At 39.0% G+C, this 17,919-nt stretch overlaps 1 protein-coding gene across 4 annotated transcripts; it reads right to left on the bottom strand.

Annotated features, from left to right (window-relative positions):
• Positions 1 to 228: 228 nt before the first annotated feature.
• LOC139962068 (uncharacterized) lies at positions 229 to 17,573 on the bottom strand. 4 transcript variants are annotated; one of them, XM_071961919.1, is made up of 6 exons: positions 17,416 to 17,573; positions 8,593 to 8,797; positions 6,710 to 6,859; positions 6,085 to 6,192; positions 5,739 to 5,924; positions 229 to 4,176 (listed from the first exon to the last, which is right to left on the bottom strand). In XM_071961919.1, exons 2-6 carry the CDS (start codon positions 8,746 to 8,748, stop codon positions 3,157 to 3,159), a joined length of 1,620 nt encoding a protein of 539 aa, XP_071818020.1. In that variant the 5' UTR covers positions 8,749 to 8,797; positions 17,416 to 17,573; the 3' UTR covers positions 229 to 3,156. The 4 variants fall into 4 exon arrangements, with proteins under 4 accessions (XP_071818020.1, XP_071818022.1, XP_071818019.1 ...); XM_071961921.1 differs by lacking the exon at positions 17,416 to 17,573 and adding an exon at positions 14,740 to 14,926 and having other exon boundaries at positions 6,710 to 6,856; XM_071961918.1 differs by lacking the exon at positions 17,416 to 17,573 and adding an exon at positions 14,740 to 14,922.
• Positions 17,574 to 17,919: the final 346 nt, after the last annotated feature.

Below are 17,919 nucleotides of genomic sequence, written 5' to 3'. Positions count from 1 at the left end.
TGACGCTATCCCTTCAATCACATAATTAATGATTGACACCATACCTCCAAGTACGAAATTCGTGAATGAAGACGTCGTTATTTTCCAACCCCGTAAGCGTTTATAAAAGCGGGGAAGGGTTTCTTGCATACTCCGAATTGGTGACATCATGCATCAGAGGAATGACGTACTATAACAATAGACTCAAACAAAGCACTCGAAAAGAAGAAAGACGGCAGATAACCAAGGTTTATATAGAAAACAACTGCATTTGTATATTTACACTTTACTTCTTCACAGTACTTGCAACACTTTGGGCTTTTTTTAAAGTATTTCTTTTACAAACTCAGTGCGTATGGGTATATGTACAGTTTGCGAAAATTATGTAATTTACATATGATTTACATAGATCTACTAGGCTGCAACGACTTTTGCACAGTGAAACAAACAAACAAAAAAACACACACACAAAAACGAGCTTGTCAGTTGGAGACGGGACCTTGCCCGCTATGGGCGCAGTAAGATATGTTCCCATATGTTGGCCCCGCCCGCCCCCCCCCCCATCAAGGGGGATGGAACTGCCTGTGATTAACAACTCTGCAGTGATACTGACCTATGCAGTGACGTATAGCGACGAGCAACTGAGCACCCGATGTAGCAATAGAAATTGGCCCCAGTGCGAGCACACATTCACTCAAGCCCAAGTTTGGGCATTGGTGAATCATTGTTGACATAATTGCACCACTCGACACCCATACATGGTACTCTCAAACGATAAAGAGTATACATGGCACCCGCGATTTGTTAAGTTGACTGCACGTTTTAAAATTAATGTTATAGCCGTTTCGCCGGGCCCATGGCTGGCGGATCTAGAAGAGGGTTTTTTACATATTTTTTATTGTCACCATGCAGGCCCTGGGAAACCGCACCGCCTGCGTTACGCCGCTGGACCTATGGCGTGAAGGCTGCTACCCTTGAAATTTCGATACAATCCACATATGAAAGTCGTTTTTCTCGGTTGGACAGCCTAGCCTATCTTATAACGATCGAACCGACATTTAAACATCCCAGCCTTGGCTTAGATAACGTGACTGACTTCATCTCTTGTATAATTCAAAGGCGAGATCATCGCGTTTCCTGGTATAAATTGAACACAACACAAAATGTGAATTCAGGCTCTTGAAATTAATTAAGTACGTCAGAGTAACCCTATAGAAAAACTTATTACAAAAACTGAACTATACGCAATTCTTGATGTACTGGCACAAATCGCAAGAGTTTATACACCCGACGTTCTCTGAACAGACGCGCGCGCGACATACATATATACGCACACATGCACACACATATATATATATATATATATATATATATATATATATATATACCATATTGTCTTCCAAATCATACACTTTGGACGGTTCCATTCATAATTACTACACATACTTCGCAGACATTTCAAGTGTCGCGGATGGTTATTTTTTTCTTTGCATATTATGATTTTAAGTTTTACTTTGATTCGGCTCGTTAGAATACTGTACCGACATTTGAAAGAGAAAGCCTTTTAACTCCTTCTCTCACTCCTTCTCTGAAATCGATACAAATTTGCATAACTTAATTTACATATTCATTAGCATTGGCTTTTAAAACGCACCATGAAAGGTCATCCGTATTGCCTCAAAAAAAAATATTGGGAGAGTTTCAAAATTGCTTTTAGCTTTCAAGTGAATATTATTTCAATTATTCCCAGATATTCAATGCTGTTAGATTAAATACCAAATATGCTTTGCGGTATGAGAACGGCAGTAAACAGTATACATTTGTCACAGTGGCCATTATTTGACTTTCTAGCTTATTCAGGGCGACAAATATAACCGGTCAGGGTCATAAGGTCAAATGCTTGTACCTTTATGTGGAATAACCGCTGTTAAAGTTCTCTGTCATTCAGTCTTAAATTTCATTTGTTGTACCCGTGCAACGGAACGATAAACGGAAGTCGCACAAATTAAAAAGTTTTGAAGTAAAATAATCGTATAAAAACAGTATAATGCCCTTCAATCAACACAATCACATTCGATAACACCTCTTTTTTATGAGACAACGACAAATAGACTGAACTCTTAGCAAATGTTCTGTGCTCATTTACACTTTTCTAAAACAACATTTTCAGACGAATTTAGGATAATAATTTCTTTTCTTTTATGCTGTTCAAGATTTAAACTTATTCATAATTCACAGATTTAAAGTAAATTCACAATTTAGGTCATTAGCTCGACTAGTCAATTGTATTTTTTTTCAAATAATGATGTAAATTGGCACATTTTTTAATAATTTCTCATTTTTTCTTTGTGTCATTAATATTATAGAACACTCGTTGGAATAATTAATTAGTCATCTCGTCAATTTACACTCGATGAACAACAACAAAATCTATCAGAATGTCTTAATTTGAGGCAACTGCTCTTTTATTTTCACGAATTATTGGTAGATTTCATAAAATTGATGACCAACCGCCAAAAAAAAGCGAATTAAGGGAACCGCTGATCTATGCACAATGAATTTTATACGGCAGTGAATTAGGGTAAGTATGAGTACATAGGAGGATTAACCTGGTAGGAGAAGGGAGGCTAGGCCCGGGAGATTGTGGTTGTGGGACGGACGATGGGAGGTATTCATTACAAGGAATCTATTGTACATGACCTCTACTGGAAGACGGAAGAGTGTTACACCATTCTTCGCCAAAACAAGTTTATGTGTCATTCTCAACTCAGGAAGAAGTTGAGGTAGCAGGAAAGTCGGGAGGCACATCGACACCCTACCCCACCCGCACCCCCACCTTCTTCGCTAATGATTGCATATATCCCTGGCAGTGATATTTGTTCTAAGTGTTTGCGGAGACATGATTTCTCGAATGCCAGGGGACCCAGGAGACCTTTATCGGTGTATACCGGAATTATTACCAGAATATCGGTGTGTAAGCAAACATCGTCGAAATAGTAAAGGAATTCCCGCGCGCGTGGCGTGCTTTAAGTTTTCCCCCACTGTACACCTGTTGCGAGCAAAATTATGTTTGCCGCAAAATTATTTATCGCAACAAATGATCTCAGAAGTATTACGAGCCTCCCGCCCGCCACCCCCCCCCCCCGCCCCCATGGATCCGCCGCCCCTGTCTTGGTTCTATTCCATACTGTATTCCAGTGCTTTAGGAATCGCCCTTGGTTCCTCGGTAGTCTTAGTGGGCGTGCTACTAGTGTCACATTGCTGCATCCTCAGGATATGCTGTGTAATTTCCTGTACTTCTCTTATCAGAACAGTGTCATTTTCAAGGAGAGATCCTTGTCTCTTAGAATCCCCAGAGCACCCCATCAACAGCGGGCTCTCCTGTGGGCCCACTCCATTCGACGGTCCCTTCTTTAACATGAATATCACTTTTGGCAAGGAAGATTCCCGCTCCACCATGTTAGTAACGAGGATGGTAGTTTTCTCGGGAAGTGATAACTCCATCTTATATCTTTTCTTCTTGTCGTCCGATCCGATTTTACCGCTCGTTAAGTCCACGAAGTTTGTCAGTACTTCCGGCTCTCTGTTAAGCTTATCAGCTGGAGTATTATTACCACCTGGTGATTCACTACTATCCTGTTGGCGATGGCTTTTGTACAGTTTGATGAGATGTTGTGTGAACTCTGACTGGGAAAACCCGCCAGAGAGTCGCAATGTTTCCAATTCTTCCGAACCGTCCAGGAATTCCCTCAGAGGGGGTTTGCCATAGTCGCTCTCCTCGAAAGAACCGTCCTCCGCCGGTCTGTTTGGATCCACCTCAGTTACACCCTGCTGGGAGTGTCCATCCTGATTCATCCATGGATATAGTGACGTAGGGGGATTGCCATTGGTATGAATGTACGATGCATATTCATGACCGTTCGGTTTATCTTTAGCTATCACGTCATCGCCGTTCTTATCACGTGCATCCGGAGGTACAGCAAAGGTCATCTCGGGATCATTCAACATTTCTTGATCGATGGTGATTTGGTTCTGGTTTGACCCGTCTTCGTTCTCGTTCTCGGTTGGGAGTAGCGTTTTACCAGTTATCTCTACCGGCACCTCTACCGTATTTACCGGGACGCTTAGTTGATCGCTTGGTTCATTATCTTGTGGCTCAGCAATGATCACCGACTCGTGGAATAGTTTCTTCAACCACTTTCAAAAAAAGAAGAAAAAAGGGGTGTAACAAACAAAGAAACAAGAGATAGAGAGAGGGAGGACGAAAAATTACTCAATGTATTTAAAGCAAAAAAAAAGTTAATTTGAATTATATTCTGCTTTAGTTGAATTCTAAATGTTTCTTCTTCTCGACGATGGCACATTTCCAATAAGAAGAGTTAGAATATAATTCTTTTTCTTTAATTGAAAATATTCATAAAAAAAAAACATTTGCGAATATTTGGTAAGTTTAAATCAGTAACCGACTGAGCGATAATAACGTCTTCGGTTTACAAAAAATATCGCCCGCCAGTTGGACGTAGACCGGAACAAGGAGCAATTTCTAAAGAAAACAAAAACAGCTTAAAAATGAAAGATGAACAGTATTGACCCGACTTTTCGGCTTGTTGAAACATTGCTAGAAGTTTTCAATAGGATAATTTGTTGGTGGTTCTTTATCTTTATGTTACTCCCAGGCACCAATGGGAAGTATTATATTAGACTAACTTCGCTGCAGTGATGAAGACTACTGCTTACTTTGAGGGTGCAGGTAGTGATATGCTTGTAGAGAAGTTGAAGCATGAATGAACGGCCATTATTTGACTTTCTAGTATAATCTTGAGGCCAAATACTGACGAACTCTACGGAGAGGGACACTCCCTGTGACCCTGTCACTACATTGCTGAATGACGTTACTACATTGCTACGATAAAGAACGTTTCGACGAATAACATCACCAGAAAGGTTCGCATATCCGTGGAAGCCGTGCAGCTATAGTCGTGCGCGACTCGTCAATTGACGCAGTCTTTACTTTTCATGCATGGATATTGCTAAAGCAGAGGCCAAATCCCGTTCTCGTAAGAAGAAAAGCCCTCAAGGATGCAAGTTTATTGATAGATACAGTTATTACCGTACTACAGATATTCTCACTCAACTTCGTCATGTTTAAAAATTGCTAAGTTTTACAAAATCTGTTTCCTGCATGGAGGCTTTTAAATGATTTCCCAGATATTAACTGTCTCTGTGAAGAATGCCTTCGATGACCATAGTAATGAACTATACATTGGATGACCACAAGGAGACCATTTTTGTGTCTATATAATAATTTTGTTCACACCTGAATCACATTAAATTGAGTCAGAAATCACCAATATACCGGAGACTTTAACCAAATTTATGACACACAGACAGCCGAGAGGTAACACCTTTCTCAAATGATAGGACATTCAAATGAATCAGTCGATATTTAAACGGTTGCAGCTTAATGGGAAATTCCTTCAGATAAATTTCTCTTGGTTAGTCAAAGTCTACAATAAGAATATATTTGGGGATGAACATGTCACCCCCTTCCTTCCCCCCCCCCCCCATTTCAAACCCACAAAAAAATGTTGTTATAGCAAAGCATTTAGCCTACAAAATATGCTTCAGAATGAACCCATTTCAAGTCTAAGAGAGGACCCCATTCACCCCCCTATGGGTGTCGGCTTCAACGAACCCAGGGCCAGAATTTGGCACTTTTTTTGCCCTAATTTGGTCAAGAAAGGACGATAGATATTTACCTTTCGTTCAGCTTTCCGTCGTTTCTTCTTGGATAATTTCTTTCCAGTGTTATCTTTCTTCCAGATGTCACTCAACTTCCGTTTCTGAAGGCGAACGGATTTCAGTGCTTTCTTCTGTAATTTCTGGCCTTGATCTGCGATATCTGTGATTCCGTCGTCAGGAATAAATCCGTCGTCGTTATCACCCTACATGTCAACGAAAAAAACAAACAAAAAACGACTCATGATGTCACCATGACATGTAGATCAGTGCACAAAACTGAACCAAATGTGGAAAAAAGGACAAAAAGCAAAAGATTTTTTTCATTTCATGACACATTTTATTGACACTTGCAACCATACTTACAAAATTTTGATACTGCTTCCAAACTTCCAACTCATCGAACTGCTTTGGCTGAGTACTAACTAGATTCTCACCAGCAGACTCTTCGGGTATAAAACCGTCGTCATTGTCCTATTCGAAAAACAGAGATAAGCAAGAAAAATAATATACATACTTACATACATATATATAAATATAAATGACAATAAATATATATATATATATATATATTTAGGTGAAAAAATTTGAGACTAGTGGAACACTAGTAGTTGTTACTCAGAGTTTCACGCGTTTGAGCGATCATCATACAACTGTCCAGTTGCCAGTGCATAGTTAACTGCCTCTTCAAACAGGATGAAGAAGGGGCAATCGAGGGCATTGTGGGTATGATATCCATATAACTAAATTTGCGAATTCATGAACGCATAATAATAAGAATAAATAATATCTCCAAGCAACCATTAAAATGTTTACTATTCATATCTAAAAAGACTCCCGGAGAGCTACTTGAATGATTCTTTTTACTTGGGAGTAATTGATGCCATTCATGCCAATTTAAATGGACCATAATGTGACGTCATCGGGAATCTCCCACATGACTATATATCCTTCTCGATGAACAATGACCTGTTGTTGTGGTAAGACTTACAGCTCCATTAAATACTGGTAATACAGGAACATCTGTCTTCCTTCGGTCGCTACGTTTGCTCTTCTTTTTCTTCTTCAATGATTTCTTCTTCTTGACTGAATAGCTTTGTTTGTCTTGTTTGATATCGTAGACTGGAAGCTGCGGCTGCTTCTAAGCATAGACAAAGCAGTAGTTATTAATAGCAGTTGTCTTCTTCTAACAAGGGTGCAAGAAATCAAAAACTTTCCGATAATTAGATATTCCACTACCCCCGCCCCCCCCCCCCGCCTTTGAGACCCCCAAGGGACTAGGGAGTGGGACCACCAACCACACCCGCTTCTCCCGACATCGTTCCCGGATTGGCAATGACGCAGTAAGAAAAGATTGTTTACGTACATGACTTTCTTGTTACATACTGAACCAAAAGCGAATTTGAAGCAAAACGTACACTGACAACAAAATGTTCTCTTTCAATGTATTTATCACTTTCTTATTTCCTAACTATACCTAAAGGGAAGCGAAGCTAACACTATACCAACGACGGTATGTATCCTAACACTATACCAATGACGGTATAGTGCGTTTACACTAAGATGTATCCTAACACTATACCAATGACGGTATAGCGTAGGTACACTGAGATGTATCCTAACACTATACCAATGACGGTATAGTGTATTTGGTTACATCTCTATGTTCCGACGTCTCTATGTTCCGACAATTTTTTTGGACTCTAAATTTTTTTTACCCAAATTTTTTCGGACTCAATTTTTTTGGGACCAAAATTTTTGACCAACATGTTTTCGGACCAACTTTTTTCGGACCAAAATTTTTTTTGACCAAACTGATTTTGGTTCCAAAAAATTTGAGTACAAACAATTACATTTCGGGTCACAAGCAATTTTCGGTCACAAGCATAACACACTTTGGGCCCTTTTTTTCCTGAAAAAAATTTGGTGCGTCCAAAAAATTGTGTCCCCCAAAAAGGTAGGTCAGAAAAAATGTTGGTCCAAAAAAATTGAATCCCCCCAAAAAAATTGGGTCCCAAAAAATTAAGTCCCCCCCAAAAATTTGGTACGAAAAATGGGGGACCAAAAAGATTGAGTCTCCAAAAAAAAACTTGGGTCCGAAAAAATGTTGGTCAAAAAAATTTAGAGTCCAAACAATTTGTCGAGACGTCGGAACATAGAGACGTCGGAACATAGAGACGTCGGAACATAGAGATGTCACCGTGTATTTACACTGAGATGTATCCTAACATTATACCAATGACGGTAGCGTGTATTTACACTGAGATGTTTCCTAACACTATACCAATGACGGTTTTGTGTAACTACACTGAGATGTATCCTATTTATCCTAACACTATACCAATAACGGTAGCGTATATTTACACTGAGATGCATCCCAATTTTGAAGAAGAAAATTGTTCTTAAATTTTGGGAGAGAAACAAACAATTATGTTTCTTATATGACATCACACCTGTTTACTTCATGTTCACTTCTGCTTTACAATTTCAAAACGTTGTTATTATATCTCAAAAACGGTACGTATACTAGGAATTGAATGCAAATTTCTCCATGACGGTTAGAATATGTTCTGCTTTCATCTGTCCAAAGTAAATTCTCCTCTGAATTATCGCTTTAATATCAATTAGGCCTAGTCCCATTGTCAGTTAATTATATGCTTGATGGGAAATTGAGAACACATCAAAACGAACAAAATACCAAAACTTATTGGATTGGACTTTCCTCTTCAATGACAATGTTATACAAACAGAAGAAATGTGGTCGATTCTAACAACAGGGGGTATTGTAATTTTTTCCTCCTCGATCTAATGACAGTATTTTTCATGATTTTATTTCCAATTCCCCTCGTGTCCGTGTAAACCTTTCCTACTTACCAACGCTTCGCTTTTTTGGACTTGGGCTCTTTGACGTAAAATTTCTGCCCTTCCCGATCTTCGTAGGTTCGTCAACCTGACGCTGGTTTTCCTAAGCGGCATTGTTAGCTGATGCAGGTCAGACTCAACAGAGACGAATGGATTCGCCTCCTGCATGTATACACATCCGCCCACATTCGCCGCTCATAAACACAACCTCGGTAGTCTGAAGAGAAAGATAAAAAGAAAGATACAGAGAAAGGTAAAAAAACAAGATACAATTGAGGAGATCTTACGGACCAACACTGAAGTTTCAAATGTTGGCTGCATACATAGCCTATATGTACGTGATCTAACACAACAAAAGTACAAGTGAAAACAAACAAAAAACAAGAAACTAAGAGGCCTTTAGAAGTTACCATGTTTATTTTTCAGATTTTGACCTGACATGACCTCAACTGACCTTTGACCTCTACAAAAATAGGGGAAAAAACTAATACTTTTTGAGTTACCTTGATCAAAAGTTTTTCAGGAATGTTGACATCTGCTTACATCTGCAGACTACAGCAACTGGGAAACTTACTTTAAGTATAGATCCAGATCTGAAATATGAAATTCACCTCTAATTCATCTCTAATTCTGGAGTAATTGTGTTTTTCTCATATGTTTTTTCTTAAACTCACCAATGTTACCCTAGTTGGTACATATGACGCAAACTTTACTTCACGCAAACTTTACTTAAAGATTTATTATGTGAACTAGGTTTTCAGATTTTGACCTCTAGTGACTTCAGATGACCTTTGACCTTCGTGAAAAACGAAAGGGTTCTTTCACTTACTTTGTAGAAGCAACACAACAAGTATGTCATCTTTGAGTTACTTTGTATTGTTAGAATTCGGGCAACCCACTCAACGTTCATTTATTATCAATTCCCTTCCGTAAAAATAGAAACAGTAACAGCTTAACATTTCAGAGAAGCTGAAATGTGGTCATTTCAAAAGATATTTGGCTTTAAATTAGTGAAAAACACACATGGTGAACTGTGCAACATTGAAAGAAAAAAATTGAACTATACTGAATATCCATTCACTTCGTGTAAAAGGAATTAAAGGGTGTGAAGACTCGCGCAAAGAGAAACGTCTCATGCCGGTAATCTGACCTAGTTTCGAATGAGTGTAACAGAAGTGTTAGACACCACCACCGATCCCAGAAAATACACACACAGCTTGCTACCGTCGGTAACTAGACACTTGTGTACAGTCAGTACACACAACTGCGGTCAATACCCACAGCACAGTGTACAAACGATACAGCGATGGACATCTCAGGTCCAGCTAAAGATAACAAGTATCACGTTTCATTATTGTCTGCATTTTGTGGCGACAAGAGAAAAACTTCACTTGCAAGCAACGGAAAGTTAACTTTTTAAACATGGCGGCACGCTGTTTGGGGCGAGTCTTCAATGCCTTTAAGTATTGGATTGTTTTCTAACAATGGAGCCTATCGCTGACCTTTGACCTTAAAGGTCTCGACAGCCCACTCCATCCACTTCTTACAATAATCCGGTAAATTTGGTCAGCTTCCATTTTTTTACAGGTAAATATGGGGAAGCATATTTCATTTCTTGAATAATGACATATACATGTTTTTTATAATGGACAACCTGAAAATGTTCCAAAATACTTAGTTCTGTTCCAAATCATTCCTCGCTTTGATAAAACAAAAGTGTGAAATTTCTCTATTTTCTGCGAGATATCACACTGCTACATTTAAAACACGAAACCAACATGGTTCTTCTGCAGACTTAGATGGACAGGAAACCATTTCCTGAAAGTCACGTGACTGATACGTCACCACACTTGTTTATTGACGAATTGTAATGTTTGCAGTTTGAACCTTTGTCTGTGGCAAGTGACGAAGGCATGTACGGTTTTCTAACATATTAGATTACCGAAACCAAATCATCTAACACGAGTGGCAACGACTGATATGCTGCGATTACCACCATTAGGCCTAATTCTACTACATTGTTGGAATAATGTAGTCTTACATATGGGACTCCATGGGTAATGGCACTACATGATCACTTCCACAATACAAGCAAAATGTTGAACCCGTTGAATTGTAAACGTTTGTACACCGTGCTTCTGTTTAGTCTTTGCAGACAATGGTGATCGCTTTGGTAACATTGGAATATAGCCAATGAAATATTCAAAATACCACTTTTTCGTCAACCAACTTGCGATGTTTCATCTCAACTGGCCCAAGGCCGTAATGCATATTCATTTCATTAATCTATATATACATATATATCTTTGTTCATTGTCAGCTGGTCATAGCGATTCGAGCTTTTATGCATACAGCCATACACTGCATGGATAAACAACGAACGCCGTTAGTGATTGTACACTGCATGTGTACATCTACATGCAATACATATCATACATACAGTACAAGTATATACGGTATTCGCATACGGAGCATATAGTAATTACAGCTCGTGTATTGGCTTCTCTAGCATAACAGTCAGTGTAGTACAATCCATCCATGGTACGGTATTAGTCTCCACGTAGACTTCACATTAAGCTCACTACAGATGTTTATGCACACGATCGTATTGTAAAGGCATTACGGTTATATCATGTATATGTATATATATATTCCGTTATATAACCAGTCATATTCTGATGAAAATTCCGCGCAGACACACAAAGACAGACAAATACGGTATGCATATTGTTGAATGGTAGACCACAAGGCAATGGTATTTTTTATAATCTTCAAATTGCGGCTTTCATTGAACATAACAACACCGGACGCCAAGTCCCCCCCCCCCCCCCCTTCCAACCACACTTTCCAGGACTGTTTCTTTGATAAACTATAATCAAATTTAAGAGCAGAGATGCGAAACTTTCGCGTTATATCGAGAGGTTGAGTATTTTATACCAACATTACAGAGTGAGAGGATGAAGTACCTGCTAACTGCAGCGATTTCACAGAAACACCTACCTAAACTGGTATACAAGTTGCTGCAGGAAATTCATGAACACATTTGCAAAGTACACATATATACTACGTACGAATCACATACACGATACTGCACTGTATATGCCAACAAATAACCAGCTATATGGCCACATTTCCAATGCTATGGGGTTGGGGCTATCGGTGTACCGCTAGTCTAAAGTTGTTTTTATTTTGGGTGACTTATTTTTTATATTGACGCTCTCCGAACGTTTTATGCCTAATAACGTTACTATAGAAACATTCGTGTTGGAATTGAACATCGTAAGGACGTATTTGCAACATAATAGTAACACCATGGAAGTATGTCAGCTATATAGGCCCATGGTGTCACAACCAGGCAATGTTTACTGGATATATAAACTGTGCACGGGCCCGTATGTCACCGTCTCTTACGGCACATTTAATTCCCGTGAGTGCTATCCGAACCAACTTAACCAGACCTTCCGCAATACACAGCACCACCGTAAATTGTTCGGCCGCCGGTTTGCGCATAAATACCTGAGTCACGCGTTTTGCGCAACCCGGCGGCTTTCAAAGCGACTGTTGCTTCCGAATATATATGAAAACCAAATAAACAGTACATCGTTATTAAGAATCATAACGCTAGCAGGATATGTTATGCAATTAGCGCACAGCCTAACCCACTGCTATATATAGTCCATGTGGAAAGCACATGGGTATCGGGGCTATGTTCACTTCTATGCATTTGACCTTGAGTTTGGACGGTCCGCTGCCAGCGCGAAATTATCGCAGAGTATTTGTGAACATGCATAAATCGCGAAACTTTACAAGTTGATAACAGGGAGTGCTGTAGCAGTTAACTCGTCATACATTATTAATGGTGAACCAGTGAGCTCCTTTGTGACTACAAGCAACATTTTAATATGCTTGATATGATAAAAAACTAAAGATGTGACATTGTGACTTCAATTGTTAATTGTAAGTTGGAAACAACATTATTGTTATCGCCGGTTCACCCCACAGTGGTGTAGGCTCAAGTGAATATCGCGCACTAATAGTAATACGACGAAAGTGTACGACGGTGCTGCCTACACATGTATACGATATTATGACGTGAAGAAAATTATGCAATCCTAGCTATTTATCATCTCGCTCCGTGTATTGCCTGGAGCGACAAACAATTATTGTGTATGACAATTGGTAACTAATAGAATAGGTGCACATATATAGCCTACAGTTATGGTATTATTAGCACTATTGATGGTAATGAATACACACTATTCTAACGTTAGGATTAACATTTTCTTCAGATTTCAAACAAAGACAATCCTACCTCAAACCATTGAAGATGAAGTGCATTGAATCTTGGAAACTGATGTGCGCATGTAGCTTATACAGGCTTGGATTAATAATTGAGAATACCTGAGCAGGCTGCGGAACTAAATAGTTAACACAAACGTGCTAGACTGTGTGGTGTATATATGCGAACAATTGCGTATACACACGGGTACTGCGAGTACAGTGTATAATATATACAGTACGTACTGTAGTACTATAGGTCAGTGTATTGTTACTTCTAATCGCATCATATACAGGAACTGTATAGTAAGGTTACAGGCCTATATGTTCTATTGTCATCAGTAGGCAGTTACACGAGACAATATTTATTTGGTAACAAATTAACCTATAATTAGGCCTTTATCAAACTGTTCTTTTGGACACGGATTCCGACATAATTATTATTCCTCTGGTTATAAGTTTGCGCTTAATGATATCATACACCGCTAAATTGAATTTCTGAGGTTCAATAAACACCGGGTAAATTAGAACACACAGAGGGCGCTTTTCAAATGGCGACGTATCTTACTCTTTTATGCAATAAAAACGGAGGAAAGAGATATGGGGGTGTACATCTTCCCCCTTTATCAACCCAATACACAAAATTTACAAGTATAGTTATTTGCACGCGACCTTGCGTGTAGACCTTATTAATAGCCTAATTATGTAAGCTCAGAATGCACCCGCACCTCACGTCTAAAATTATAAGTTTTTTTCCGAGGGGAAACCGGTGCACCTCCCCTCCCCCCCCCCCCCCAGATTGGGTAGGTTTCAACTACCTCAGGCTAACGCACACCCTCTGCATTTCAAAACCATGAATCCACCGTCATTGAAGTGTGTTTGCGTAGGCTAACGGTAACCTATTTCAAACAGCTACATTTATCAATTTAAGGTACACAGAGGGGCATGGCAATTTTCTTGATGACGTCACTGCGGAAGTTGCGTATGCCAGCTCCCTCCGTCCCTTTTATTTCCTGCAGGCAGCGCAAAATTTATATAAGCCACGCACATTAAGCTAGATATAATCCAAACTGCCTTATGCCGACAGTCGTAGGCTATTAGCGAACCGTGACTTTGATGACAAATATTCTTTTTCTTACGTACGTATTTGTCTGTTCGATGCCCCCCCCCCCCCCACTCCCCACCTTTTTAGTTCCTCGAAACAATGAAACACGAGAATAGTAACAAACTTGACATAATTATTATTCGCAAAAACTGCAGCGAAAGTACAGCTGATGTGTCGTCTGCTTCCTGTATTGAGAGCGATATCTTGCGGAAACTGTATTTATGACGTCATACATAATTGTGCTCGCGCAAATTGTAAGCAACCGAACTCACTCATACGCAAAACCTGCTTGACCGGTGCGCATGGAAAACAATTATATCGTATATATGTTATATCGACCTGACGCCAAAACTATTATACACAAGCAAGGCCTAGGGTACAATAGATACAGATTTGTAAATAAGCTAGTTCAAACCTTGACGGAAAATATTAGCACAAAGTAAACTTCACACTGAGCAGAGCTTAGGATCAACTTTCGTACACAAGACATTGTGCAGATGTAATATACCGTAATGTACCTTCATCATGTAGCTATGAAGTACACAATAATGTGAACTAAATCTAACTTTAAACACATTCAATGCAACATTTGATAATACCATTCCATGTGAATATGCTACAAGTGCACACTCGAAGAGCCGGATGTATAAAACATACAATACAGTGAATACTACCACAGTAGCAGTGCACCATATTGGCAGTAATGCACACACACACTATTCTAACATTAGGTTTAAAATTTCTCCATACTAAGTTCAAACCAGATATAATCCTACCTCATGAATTTCACGACGAAACGCTGTGAATCGTGGAAACGGCTGCGCTTATGAATCTCTGCAGGCTGAATTAATATAAACGAGATCACTGGCTGGATGCAGTATCACTTCTGTGTATGCGAAAAGCTATTATGAATATACTTAACACACGCATGCACGTAACGTACGTATACAGCGCGTTCATTGTGTATTTCAAGTACACAGAAGTGTACTGCGGCAATGCTAGCATACTGCTTTGTTATATACTGTACGTAGTACATACGGAATAACTCACGTGAAACGATAACTGTACATATGTATTATTGAGAATATCATTTCCGTGGGCTAGTAACTTATGGGCATTTTGTTTTAGTCTGAGCTTGTTTTTCAGAGGGCCGTTTAACACACCAATTTCTTACAAATCTGGCATATGGGTTTATATTTGTTTACCAATGCACATTCACTGGGGTTATGTCACAAAGGTTATTCGCGGGAAATGAGGGCGCTTTCAAAATGGCGATTATATGTATGTTTTTTTGTTTTTCCTTTTCTTTCTTTCTTCGGCAAATAATAAAGAGAAAGAATTACTAAGACAAAAAGAAAGAAGAAGAAAATACAAAAAACTGCCCGACATAACGGATCTCAATCTATGGCCCGTACATACTGCTTCTATACAGAAGGGGTAAGACGGTGATATATATATATATATATCTTTATAGCAGTATAGTAGGCTATACAAGCCTATCAGGACTACCTACATAGCAGGATACCACGACGTCGTACATAAATAACCACAGGGCTGAGTAACCGTGTAACTAACCTGATTTCGAACCGCAACGATGCACCCGCATATATATATATATATATATATATATATATATATATATATATATATATATATATATATATATATAGGCCTATATATATATATAGGCCTATATATATAGGCCTATATATATAGGCCTATATATATATATATATATATATATATAGCATTAACGATCACTTACGTTAACGATCACTGGTACGTGTTTAGTGGATTACTATTATCAAATGTTTAGTTAGTTAATAACCTAGCTTTAGTGAACCATGCATAGCCTATACGTGTTGGTATATGTAGGCCTATATTGTCATATACGAGCCTGGGAAAAAGTTACTCTCTCAAAGAAGGATTTCCCTGATGGGAACTTCACTGAACCGTGTTATCATGCATGAATAATCAGACATTATGAAACGGAAAGAAAGGCTTTAATAAACTGGCTCCTGTGTAGGGAACGTATACAATCACGGTGAAATGCAAACCAGATAAACAAGAACGTATAAAGCAGAATATAACTTAATTTGGTCATTGTTACACCAGGTACCGCTTTTCAGATACTGAAAAGTATATACCACGAAACTACTGAAAGTAAAAATACTTTATTAGTTTGGAAAGATGTTGTAAGCTGTAACGACTATATATAGGCTACGCCAGCCTGAGACGGTGAACCAAACCTTCTGGCGTGATACTGCAATAGTAACAGTAGGCCTATGACTGTGGTTAACGGTATACTGTTTTCTAGACCGTGGAATTCACGTGGACCAATCTGACCACAATGTGTACTCTAACAGTTGCTACATGGGTGGACAAATCGATAAACTCGGGATATTTGCGATGAAATCATTATTTCCTCTCTTTTTTTGTCTTCATCTTTTCGTCACGCATCCACTGACATATACCAGCTATATATGTTTACAGCTGGGAGGCATCATTGGTGCAGAGTGGATTGTTATTTTCAAGCTCGGACCGTAATGTAAGCTCGAGCTTTTGCACAAGGAATATAACGGTTTGCAATGTTATTGAAATGCTATATATGATTACATGACGACAACGAGTGTTAGAAGACAAGGCTTACTGATTATTCTAGTTCACTCCCTTTTATATATACATACTGGGTTGCTTTATGCCAACTAAGCTCCAAATTTTCTTGACGTACAGAACTGCAATTTATCGGCACATTCATCCCACGCGGTGGATCGAGTCCGAAATGTGAGACGGCATGGTTAACCTTGACTATATGCTCAATCGATGAGCTAAAAAACAAAGATCGCGCCAAGTGACCAAAAAGGCTCTCTGGCGCAACCACATAGGTCTGTGAGTAAACTCTGAAACCAATGCGCAATGCGCGCACAGAATGCACATCCTGTAAATTTCACGCAAGGCCAAACCATAACTAACCAACATTTCATATGAAACTGAAAGTTAAGGGGGAACGTTAAAGTGTACGAATAATTGTACAAGAAGATTAGACATTACTTCTTGTTTTTTAGCCTACCGCTTAGGCTAAGTCCTGATGACTTTGTGTTATTCGAGTAGTTTTTAAACTTCCTAACTGCAACTGTGCAATGCAGAATATGTTCATGCATCCAAAACAATAGCACTTTACCGCTCCATTAGACACAAGCACAACTTACTGAATGTAATGTGTACACCCATATGCACACACACACAAATACACAGCAATCCTACACGTCTTTCCAACATTCTACCCGGATCAGGGTGTCTAGATCATATAATATTATTGGTGTATGTAGGCCTACATGTGCTATTAACACTGCCCGTACCATTAGTCGCAGAATAAATCATTGATTACACCACAGAATATATGTTCAATATATGCCCATTTGTTTGACACAAAAACAAAAGTAAATTCATACCTCACAGTGGGCTAAGTTCAAGATAGATTCTTATCATCGAGAATGCTTTGAATTTCTTGAAAACGCATGTGCGCATTAGCTCTGCATGCAGACGGAATTCACAAACATCATGCCGAGAAGATCGGCTAGGAGTTAGCAATTCGGTAATGTACAATACGTACGATACAAATAGTACAGTGGCGTATATGCGTATGATGCATATAGTGCATACATGCTTTATATTCGTTTACACAAGTATACCGCACATTTACGGTACAATGTACACGACAGTAGGTCACAGACTATTTCATATCGCTGTAGGCTTTGTAGGCTACAAAGGATTACATAATAATAAGACCACAAAGGATTGGTATTCACATATTACGTCGTGCTTATGTGTTGACCGTCAACAGCCTTCTACATGAGCTTAAGTTTTTTCAATGAAAACCCTAAATCGTCGAACTATTACAATTGCCAGTTAAGCTTTTTTTTTAACCAATAGTGACCATCTTGCATAGGGAAGTT

This window comes from Apostichopus japonicus, chromosome 20, assembly GCF_037975245.1.
Source record: "Apostichopus japonicus isolate 1M-3 chromosome 20, ASM3797524v1, whole genome shotgun sequence".
NCBI classification, from domain to species: domain Eukaryota; kingdom Metazoa; phylum Echinodermata; class Holothuroidea; order Aspidochirotida; family Stichopodidae; genus Apostichopus; species Apostichopus japonicus.
Note: the sequence above shows the minus strand (reverse complement) of the source record. Positions and strands in the feature narration are given on the sequence as shown.

Coding starts and splice junctions, on each gene's coding strand:
- LOC139962068 (XM_071961919.1), bottom strand. CDS start 8,748: ATGCAGGAGGCGAATCCATTCGTCTCTGTTGAGTCTGACCTGCATCAG. Junction 6,860..8,592: donor TCCAAAAAAGCGAAGCGTTG/GTAAGTAGGAAA, acceptor GTCTATGCTTAG/AAGCAGCCGCAGCTTCCAGT. Junction 5,925..6,084: donor GGAAGCAGTATCAAAATTTT/GTAAGTATGGTT, acceptor GTTGACATGTAG/GGTGATAACGACGACGGATT.